Source organism: Setaria viridis, chromosome 9 (genome assembly GCF_005286985.2).
Source record: "Setaria viridis chromosome 9, Setaria_viridis_v4.0, whole genome shotgun sequence".
Classification (NCBI taxonomy): Eukaryota; Viridiplantae; Streptophyta; class Magnoliopsida; order Poales; family Poaceae; genus Setaria; species Setaria viridis.
In genome coordinates this window covers 1619504-1630017 of record NC_048271.2, presented here as the reverse complement: position 1 = coordinate 1630017, position 10514 = coordinate 1619504, and the positions used below count along the sequence as shown (strand labels likewise).

Here is a 10514-nt window from a genome sequence, read left to right as displayed (position 1 = left end):
CCGTGCACATTCTCGGCGAGGGGACAGAACAGGATTCGGCAAAAACGTTTTGCGTCGCTGCGAATCCGGTTTTGAGGAGGCTCTCCAGTTGACGGACGACCCGCACGATCTCATCATTCGCTACCATTTTCTGCGGCAAAGCATCTATGCAAGTGCCCGTTGCCTGAAAAGATTGACTGATTTTTTTGTGTGGACAGAACATGTTCTTCCTTCTTCGCGGCAGCAGCAGCTGCAAGAAATGGAGATCACAAGTTGTTGGTAGGGAGTGCACTCACACTTGACAAATCACAAGGGTTCGTTTTCGATCGTTTCGTTCTTCAGAATTCAGATAATGCTCTTCAGATTTGGTAATACTGTCAGATCTCATTTCTGAAAGACTGGGCATCTGAATAATGTGCAGGAGTCTTTGCAGAAAGCGATAGATTGTGCAAAATGAACCGGCTGAGAGTGATACAAATGCTAAACCATGATTAAGAAGGAATTTGGTGCTTCCTACCTTATATTGGAAGGTCCTTGTGTTCTTCAGACTATTCAAATGTTGTTGTTAGCAGGTTGGTCTCTGAAAGACCGGGCATCTGCAGAATTCGACGTCAACTTAAGAGAGCAATTTGAAAGACCGGGCAACGCGGAATGAGGACATAAGCCATGCATGAAGAGGTTGAAAATGTCGCCGTAGCAAGAAGCGTTAAGCATGGTTGCTACTGACAGCGAAGATGCAGTTCCAGAATGCAAGCTGGAAAGAAGTTTATGCTAAAGCTGAGATCAGAGAACTGATTCTGTCAGAATGCATTAGCAACAATGAACCACATGATAAGCTCAAATCATGACGCTACACGAATACTGGAGTATTGTTCACGTGAGAAGGGACATCGCAAGCAGTGTAGTTGAAGCAACGAGACAATGAGCCAATAGCGTGGAAGCTGTGCAGCCTGGAAGAACATAACGTGGAAACACAAAAAAAATGGAAGGATGTGCTTCAGGTTTCGAAAAACTCATGTAGAATTAGAAATGCAAACCTGATTTTAGTTTTCGGATAATTAAGAACATATTAGGATTAGCTTACTGAAAGAAAAACGGCATTGCTCTGAACTGTAGTAAGTCTGCCGAACGATAGTCTCTACCAAGATTTCGCTGAAAGGACATTGGCCAGCCTAATCTTTGATGGTTCTCCAGAGAATGCTGGTAAGATAAGCTGATTTCGGAGAGACTGGGCATCTGAATTATCTGTCCCAATCTTAGCAGAAAGCGAAAACAATGCTGCAAAATGAATCAGCTGAGAGTGATGTAAGGATGCAAAGACAGAAACAAGGGGTATCAATCACAGTTAAGGGTAACAGACACTGGCCACACTTATCTTTTAAGGTTCACAAGAAAAATGCTGTGCAAACTATGACTTGTCGTTCTCCCAGCAGAAAAGGATAAATCGTTGCAAAATGGATCAGGTGAGAGTGATATAATGATATAAAGCCATAGATGAATATATCAAAAGTTTGAAAGGGGGTTGAGGTACTTTGCACGAGTTATGCATTGCCGCTCACTACTGACAGCGAAGATGGAGCTTTACAGTGCAACTGAAAAGAGGATTATGCTAAAGTAGATAGGTTAGAACTGATTCTGTCTGAATGGAATAACTATGAATAACAGAGACAGATCATGATGCATAACGAAAACAAAACTGAAGTATGGTACGCATGATATTGGAGGGGATCACACGTAGTCTAGGCAACAAGTGAATGAACCAACACAATGGCCAAAACCATGGAGAACACATGAGCTGTGTAGTTTGGAACATGGATCGATGTTCTAGCACAGAAATCAAAATGTCGGATAACACCACAAGCTCATGTAGAAATACAAGAAATACCTGATTTTGTTTTTCAGTAGAAAGACTATATTAGGATAGAACACTGAAAGAAAACACACTCTCAAAGGAAGTCTGCCAAACACCAGTCTCTACCAAAATTTCGGAACTACACATCATATCTACCTGAGATTGGAATTTCTTTGCACAAGTATGAATTGTGATTACAACCCCACCAGAGTTACAGGCCAAAAGGAGTCAAAGCAACCTACATAACACCTAGAGTGTTGTAAGATCCATAATACTTTCCTTTTGCATCATCAACATATCTTTGTTTGCTCCTAGGAAGAACAGCATCCTTTCTTCGTGTTGGTAGACGAATCAGCAACATTGATGGTGGTTCCTTGACCTGGAGGTCCACTGCCTGCTGCCTCCTGTGCAGCAAGTGCTTTCTTGCTTATGATTTGATGAATATCAGTGAGGATAGTCTGAAATGCCTTCTCAACATTCAGGGCTTCAAGTGCTGATGTCTCCAGGAAGTGTAGGCCTTCTTTCTCCGCTAATGCCTGACCATCTTCCTCTGGAACCGATCTCAGGTGGTTCAGGTCCGATTTGTTACCAACCATCATGATCACAATGTTGGAGTCTGCATGATCACGGAGCTCACGAAGCCACCTCTGAATGTTTTCAAATGTCTGCTTCTTTGTGATGTCGTAGACTAAAAGTGCACCCACAGCTCCTCTGTAGTAAGCACTAGTGATCGCACGGTACCTCTCTTGCCCAGCAGTATCCCATATCTGAGCTTTGATGGTCTTCCCTTCTATCTGTTAGAACAAGTAACACAGTGACAGTGTTAGAAAAACTTAATTTTAAATTGCTTGCCGAAAGAGAACAGTGGAAATACCTATACAATGAAGCGGAAAAATAAGCAAAAGTGACGATCATTTATTGCCAACAAAACATTGCAAGGTTTTTCAGTACAATAGAATATAAAGCCAAGATGGTACAGTCAAACAGCACCCAAATTTCTTATACGTACTAAATTAATCAAAGAACTTGTCTTGACAAAAACAGACCACCTTTGACATGCAAGGACAAATCGAGTACATGGTACCAGCACAATCATTAACTCATGAAGTCATGATATCCATTCGCCAGGCAGTTCCTTGTTCTGAAATATTCCTGGCCAAGATACAGATACATACACATGTATGCTCTGAGCAATTGCTCATTTTCATACCAGTCTGAACAAACCAGTTTGCTACCACTGGCAAAAGTGATAGTTTCATAATTGATTTGCAAGCAACGATAATAAACACAATATTGTGCATGCTTTGTAAATACACCAGGCAATGTATCAGTGAACTCGAAAACAACATATGGCAGAACTATTAAACCACCAGTATATCAACATTTTCTCCAGTTGGAATAAAATCATGTCAGTAAACTAGAATACAGGAATTTAAAATAACATAGCATTATAGCTTAAAACAGTAGAAGACAACCAGCAAATGAGTCTATGCTCCAGCTTGTTATTGGATAATGAGACAAAACAACCAAATAAAAAGTGGGGAACAACAATAGATATTGAAGCCACAGACAAAACTGACAAGCACAACAGCAAATTATGCGTATTTGGATGGAGTTTAGACAGACAAGCTGAGAAACCTCCAAACTGAAGGACACATCAACAATGTGCATGCAACTCAATACAACCAACTTTTTTTTACGGTGGTAATTAGTTTAACTGTTGCAAGTGTGGACTCAAAATCATTGGTGTAGACAAAATATTCATTAAAGAGCAGCAGTACTAGATTACTTGCTGAGGACAGAAAATCCCACAGGCGAGTCTTTATGTAAAGTGCTTCACTGCTTATTCGACCATTCAGTTAGAGCTTAAACTGCAATAAGAACCAAAACTAGGGAAAAGCTGCAAATACTGCTTACTGCATGGCAACACGCCTGCTCTAGTCTAGACTTCAAAATTTAAATAGTCCTATATATACCCCCAACCATAATTCATAGTTTTCTTCTCTGCATGCATAAATATTATCCATACAAAGTTGATTTGTACCTATCATTTACAATCATTCATAACAACACAAGAAACTTCACAGATCTGATACATGCTGATACTCTTGCTGTGCATAGCGCACCACATCCTCCAAATCATTATAATAGACCCATCAGCCGCAGTGATTTAGCTATCCCAAATTTCTGTCTCCGTAGCCCCAAGCCGAAACAATCGTCTCTGACCAGAACGCATCCAGAACGCATCGAATGCAATAAATCTCTCGCGTTCACGTCCCGAGATTCAAGGGCAGGGAGGGAGTGGGTTTACCTGGAGGGTGCGAGTGGCGAACTCGACGCCGATGGTGGACTTGGACTCGAGGCAGAACTCATTGCGGGTGAACCGTGAGAGGATGTTGGACTTGCCGACGCCAGAGTCGCCGATGAGCACGATCTTGAATAGGTAGTCGTACTCGTTGTCCACCCGGTGCGCCATCGCCGGCCGACCACCGCCCGCCCGCCCGCCCGCCGCCGCCGCGGATCCTGCAGGAGCCACGCGCGCCACCGAGATCCACCGAATAAGAGAGCGAAGGAACTGCGACGCGACGCGACGCCGCGCAGATCGATCGGATCGCGTAATGGAGGGGAGAGCCGCGGCGAATTGCGCGTGCGTGCGTACCTCGGATTCGGATGGACTCGTGGAGGGATCGGAGGCCGAAGGGAACGGAGACCCGAATGGAGGTGGCGACGATGATGTGAGAGAGATGGTGGAGGAAACCGAAAGGAAACGGGCAGAGGACGTGGGCGTAAACGCGCGGTAGGGAGGGGATCGAAATAGTAGTTATTTAATAATTACTCAATCATTAGGGGGTCTAAAAGTAAAAAAATAATTAATGAATAATGTTGTTGTCAGAAAAGAAATCAGAGTACAGCAGAGGAACGAACCATCAGAGAATTTGAATTTAGTTTGGATTTTAGAGCGCGACAGATCTCTCGGGTTCAGTGTTTTTGACGCGTCAAATGGAGTAAAATAAAAAAATGTTCTCGTGTAAACATCAATCACGTTTAGCGTCGGCGGCTATTTTACGATTTCGTAATCTGTAAAAAGAGGCGAAAAAAAAACAATTCCCACATGTTTGCACGTTAGTACTCTGTACTTGTACTATTTTTTTAAAATGAAAAGATTTGCATGCTAGCGGTTGGTACTTGATGACGAGGTCGTGCATGCGACTCAAAATCATGTGCCACTCACAATGTTTTTTTAAAAAATATTAATAGTTTGAACTTTGAAATGGTCTGGCGTTCTAGTTGTACAGCTACCTCACATCAACAGTTCAGGGTAGATTCACGCTGTTGGATTTGACCATGACCGTGGTATGTGGCCGTGTGAGTTCATACCGCGCCGTCTTTTGTTTCCAGCAGGGACGCGCAATCGGCTCTGACGACCTGAAGGCCGACACCAATGAGCTGCAGAAATCATCTGAAATCTGCAAATGGCAGCACCCCATCACTCCAGCATGGCCTGCAACTGTGCATTCAGATCAAGAATTCAGACCATCCTCATGTGTTCAGCTTGTCGCCTACCTGATTCCTCTGAACTCTCAAGGAAGATAAAATTTCCCGTAGTAAGAGCATCACTGCATCATGCATCAGGAAACAGAGTGTTTGGAGAGCATCCGCTAAAGTTTAACACCTGTCACATTGGATGTTTGATACTAATTAGAAGTATTAAATATAGGCTAATTACAAAACTAATTGCACAGATGGAGTCTAATTCGTGAGACGAATCTATTAAGCCTAATTAGTCCATTAAGCCTAATTAGTCCATGATTTGACAATGTGGTGCTACAGTAACCATTTGCTAATGATGGATTAATTAGGCTTAATAGATTCGTCTCGCGAATTAACCCTAGAATTCTGCAATTAATTTTATAATTAGTTCATGTTTAGTCCTCCTAAATAGCATCCGAATATCTGATGTGACACTGCTAAAGTTTAATACATAAGTATCAAACACCCCCTAACATACATGCATCAGAACGATTGATGAGGTAGAAAGAAGTTAGGCATTTTCAGTTTATTGACATAACCGGGAATCCAACCCAATTTACATCCAAAAATACCGAGCCATTCCTCCATCCCGTCCATAGTTAAGCTGAGCTCTACAAGATTCAGAACTCAGGAGGTACATTAGAATATAGGAGAGACAACAGCGTGGGCGTGGCATCGCCAAAATCACTTCGTCAACGACCTAACCGTACAATTTTTTTTCCCGTTTTCTGTTACCGGCTGCGGATCAGAAGGATGGGAAGAACTTGTTGAGGTTGAATGGTAGGGAGTAGAACTCCTCGCTGCGCGGGTCTGTCTTGAACGACCTGAACCTGTCCCAGAAATGGTGCCCCCGGTCCTTCCTCACGGTGCCGTCACGCCTGTGCAGGGTGTTGTCCAGAAAATATGCTACAGCGCCTCCGACGAATGCTTTGGAGGAGAATACCACGTTGATCATATCGTTGAACTGGACATGAGCAGAAGAGAAAACAGCAGTTAGGTTGCAGCTCTTCAGTGTATCAAAGCACTAAAACTACTACTCCCTCCGTCCCAAATTACTATTCGTTTTGACTTTTCTAGATACAAAACTTTTAATATGGATCTAGATGTATGTATGTCTAGATACGTAACAAAAGTTATGTTTCTAGAAAAGTCAAAGCCAAAACGAATAGTTATTTGGGACGGAGTGAGTAGAAGGCAATACTCAAAACACTTGCTTTGACATGTGATGTTTGGTTATTAACTATTATACACAAAAATCAAATATAGCACCAGGCTACAACATCAAAGGAGCATGATGTCTGTAAACCACCATGAAATAATATCTAACTTCACAGTGCAAGGCGGCATGAATGTGCATTTGGTAGAACTATCTGTCAAGCTGTCAGCTTGTTGCTCTTATTGTAAGAAAACCAAAATTTGATTCGAGCTTGATCTTACCCATCTGGCATGTGTGTGTACTGGACCAAAGCCTGCGACAGAAGTGTATTCGTTGAAATACTGTGGCACCGACAAACCCATAAACAAAGAGAAGCCCAGGATGAACTTTGTCCGGAAGCTATTCAGGTTGCAGAACTGAAGGAACCCAACACCTGCCATACCTGTTTGTACAGCAGAACGCATTGCTTCTATCATTATTCAACCAGTTGATATAAAAAATATACGATGTTTACAATTTACTTCGTGGCTTCGTGCTACATACCAACATATGCGAAGAGAAGACAATATATAGCTGCAATAATTGGGCCAGGAATTGATGCAAAAACAGCTCCAAATTTCCCTACAAAGGCAGCACAAAATCACTACCATTAGATACAGTTGATTGTTGTCAGGAGTGCAGGGGCATAGTATGGATTGCTCTGCTCGATTGTATTTGTCCAGGTAACAAACTTAAGCAGTTCCAGGCTTTAAGCTAGGTACTTAACACAGTATTATGGCCAGAAGTTGAATACATAATTCACATAAAAGCAGAGGCTTACCAAGAATGGAGAAGAATATCATAAATCCAGCAGAAATCTGCACAACACGTCTGCTACCAACGCGTGTCAAAGCGAGCAACCCAGCATTTTCACTGTTTCAGAACAATGCAAACTCAGATCAATACTGAGTAGAATTCAGATCACATCATCACACTATAAAAACTAGTTGTAGCAGTCATCTAGAATCTACTCACACAGATACAGAGGATCCATTAGCTGTTCCAAATAAGCCACCCAACAAAATGCCAACCCCCTGGAATGACAGATAGACAAATTAATTAGATAAGACAGTTAGATGCTCACATGTCGTTCAAATTTTCAGATACACTAACTGCAAATAGAGAAATTTAGATGGTACCTGCCAACCAATGCCACGACTCATGACAGAAGGAGGGCATGGAGTTGCACTGGCATACCGTGAAACAGCAATGAATGCACCAGTAGACTGCATCATGCAGTAAGGAGTATTAACTTGATGATATGCAGTACTATCTAGGATGAGAAAGCTGTAAATAAATATCATGGGTTCTAATAAATATCATGGGTTCTTCCTTCAAAAAAAATCATGGGTTCATCTGAATAATATACCTCCACAAGAGCAACAAAGGAAGCTGCCATCATAGCAAAAGCTTCACCGGCATCAAAGGTTGGTGCTCCCCACTGAAATGGATAAGGTACACTTATCCTGCAATTTGTAGATGAATAATCTATCAATCTAGCGGCGAAGCAGGCTCTTTGCAGGATGTAGCATTCAGAATATGTATGCAAACATATAAAGCTCTCTTAAGTAGTGAAGGAACATGCAAAAGGATGCATGCTATTACCATGGAGCGCCCCCAACAAGCCCAGATCGATCAGTACGGCAATGGAATTGGGTTTTGGGAGCAGCATTCTTATACGCGCCACCAACTGTCAGGAAGAAGGCGTAAAGCCACACAACGGCAATGGACATTACGACAGCAAACCTCTCAAAGGCAGTACCCAGTAACGGGACCAGATGCGGTATGTACTGCAAGAGAAAACCAAGATCACACATCGTTCTCAAGGATGCAGCTACTTTTACGGTTAAAATCACACAGCAGCCATCCTGATGCATCATACCTGAGAAAGAGCCACAAGCAGTAAAATCTGAGGAAGACCAATCTCAACACACTTGGCAACCTGCAGGGCAAATTCATGTTACTATCTCACTGTTGTTACATTCATGCAGGTCTAACGTACATGTATAAAGACTTACGCTTGGAAATCCCAGTTCATAGAGCCCAAATCCGACAAGCGCGACCAGGGGAGCAGCAGATAGCGGGCTCAGCAGCCTGCAAGATCGAAGGAACAGGAGTTAGCACAGATGGGATGAGACAAGGTACACTGATGAATTCATCCCGACACTGGGACCTGAAACCAACCTGACGACAATGCGCCAAAGGCCGCTGAAGCCCATGATGATTTGGAGGGTGGAGGCCACAATGAGCGCTCCCTGCGTCCCCCGCATGATGCGCAGGAATTTCTGCAGCCACAGGTCCACCAGATTAAAACCAAAGTCTATTGAAACGATGAAAGGCTCGGTGGGCCGGGGAGGAAGAGGAAGGCGAGGTTACCTCGTGGGGATCGGTAATGCCGCTGTAGCGGCCGGCGAGGATGATGGAGATGGTGGGCGCGACGAAGGTGTAGGAGCCCCCGATGACGGCGGGGAGGCGCGTGCCGAGGAAGCTCTGGATCAGCGTGTTGATCCCGGCGACGAACAGCAGCGTCTGGATGACCCGCGCCTTCTCCTCCTGCCCGAGTAAAGGGGGGGAAAAGCGAGCTTTCTTGTCAGGCTCCGGCGCGGCAGCCGTGGCGGTGAGGAGAGAAAGAGAAAGAGAAAAGGATAGCGAGAGAGGAGTCGGGAACGTACATTGCCGCCGCCCATCTGGGGGACGAGCGCGGTGGGGATGATGACGGTGGTGCCGAGCATGACGAGGTAGTGCTGGAACCCGAGGAGGATGGCCTCCGCTGCATTGCAAACAGGAACCCGGAGGAGGCCGGCGTCACGCGTCAGTCTCGTCCGAGACAGAGATCCAAGAGCAATGCGCGAAGCCGGCGGCGGCGGCGGCAGGGTACAGGACCAGAGCAATGTGAACGAGGGGATTAGCGTGGGAGGAGCGGAGAGAAAGAGGACGTACGCCATGGCGGCGGGCTTGTGAGGCAGTAGGATACGGCGGGGAGCTGGTCCCTGACGGCGTGCGGCTGCAGCTCCTCCTGCTTCGGCGCCGGCGCCGCCATCTCAGGAGCTCTTTGTTCGTTGGCTTGTTGCTTCCTCTCCCGTCTCCCTGCCTCTCTGTCTCTGTCTCTGTCTCTCTTCTCCTGGGAGCTAGCGAGACAGCAGCGAGCTGCAGCGAGGCGAGGAGTCGAGGAGTGAAGTGAAGAGGAGTGAGAAGTGAGGAGTGAGGTGCCGGGCGCCTGGTGGCGACGCGCGATTTGAAGCGGTCGGTGCGGTGCGGTGCGTCGTGGGTGGGGAGGCAGAGGCAGCGCACCAACGCGGCAGGGAACAGAGGTCGCGGCCTCGCAGAGCAGCGGTGACTCACGCGGCCGCTGCCACGCGCATCGAGCGGCACCCGAGTAAAGTATTCCCGGGCACGCAGCGCCGGCTCACCGACGGCCGCCCCTCTCTCGCCTCTGTGACCGGGCAAGAAGGGGTGCTCGCACGCACCGCGCCAGACAAACTGGCTCTCCTCCACGGCTCCACTCCACTCGGGGGCACGCTCTTTGGCCTGGCTCCCTCCATGTGATCCTCACCAGCTCCCCCTCTGTGCACGCACGGCCGCATCCCCTGCCGCCGGGGGGTGTCGTACTACGCGCAGCGCGGTGGTTGCCGAGAGTTACTGCGGCCAGGCCATCATTCATTCCACCCCGGGTCCTTTGGCTGGCTCCGAGCGTCCTCTGCTCCGGGCGCGTACGTTCAAAGACACGGGCCTCTCGCGCACGCCAGTTTGACCGTTTGAGAGGCCGGGCGGCGTGGCTGGGACCCGGGCGGCCGTTGGTTTGTTTGTTGCGGGCGGCGCGGTGAGGGGACGCTGTTTTAGCCAACACCATCATGCTCGCTGCGCGCAGGTGTCCTCGCGGGACTCGATTGCTCCGAACCGCCGGGGTGAACGGAGAGGGAGGGGGAGGCTCTGAGGTCCGGTGAGCAAACGGGAGCA

General features: G+C 46.4%; 2 protein-coding genes across 2 annotated transcripts; both read right to left on the bottom strand.

Moving 5' to 3' along the window:
- Nucleotides 1–1779: 1779 nt before the first annotated feature.
- LOC117840340 (ras-related protein Rab11C) lies at nt 1780–4340 on the bottom strand. Its single transcript, XM_034720845.2, has 2 exons — nt 4143–4340; nt 1780–2625 (listed from the first exon to the last, which is right to left on the bottom strand). Exons 1-2 carry the CDS (start codon nt 4305–4307, stop codon nt 2143–2145), a joined length of 648 nt encoding a protein of 215 aa, XP_034576736.1. The 5' UTR covers nt 4308–4340; the 3' UTR covers nt 1780–2142.
- Nucleotides 4341–5858: 1518 nt separating this feature from the next.
- LOC117840338 (nucleobase-ascorbate transporter 6) lies at nt 5859–10062 on the bottom strand. The gene is made up of 14 exons (XM_034720843.2): nt 9498–10062; nt 9230–9327; nt 8934–9110; nt 8742–8842; nt 8576–8651; nt 8440–8499; nt 8163–8347; nt 7927–8023; nt 7697–7783; nt 7533–7591; nt 7339–7430; nt 7062–7139; nt 6800–6960; nt 5859–6326 (listed from the first exon to the last, which is right to left on the bottom strand). The coding sequence occupies exons 1-14, from the start codon at nt 9595–9597 to the stop codon at nt 6108–6110; spliced, it is 1590 nt and encodes a 529-aa protein (XP_034576734.1). The 5' UTR covers nt 9598–10062; the 3' UTR covers nt 5859–6107.
- Between the last annotated feature and the right edge of the window lie 452 nt (nt 10063–10514).

Excerpts from the sequence above, each read along its gene's own strand:
- LOC117840340 (XM_034720845.2), bottom strand. The coding sequence starts at position 4,307 with ATGGCGCACCGGGTGGACAACGAGTACGACTACCTATTCAAGATCGTG. Across the intron at positions 2,626-4,142 it reads TCGCCACTCGCACCCTCCAG|ATAGAAGGGAAGACCATCAA; the intron begins GTAAACCCACTC and ends TTGTTCTAACAG.
- LOC117840338 (XM_034720843.2), bottom strand. The coding sequence starts at position 9,597 with ATGGCGGCGCCGGCGCCGAAGCAGGAGGAGCTGCAGCCGCACGCCGTC. Across the intron at positions 8,843-8,933 it reads GCATTACCGATCCCCACGAG|AAATTCCTGCGCATCATGCG; the intron begins GTAACCTCGCCT and ends CTGTGGCTGCAG. Across the intron at positions 7,431-7,532 it reads AATGGATCCTCTGTATCTGT|TGAAAATGCTGGGTTGCTCG; the intron begins GTGAGTAGATTC and ends GTTCTGAAACAG.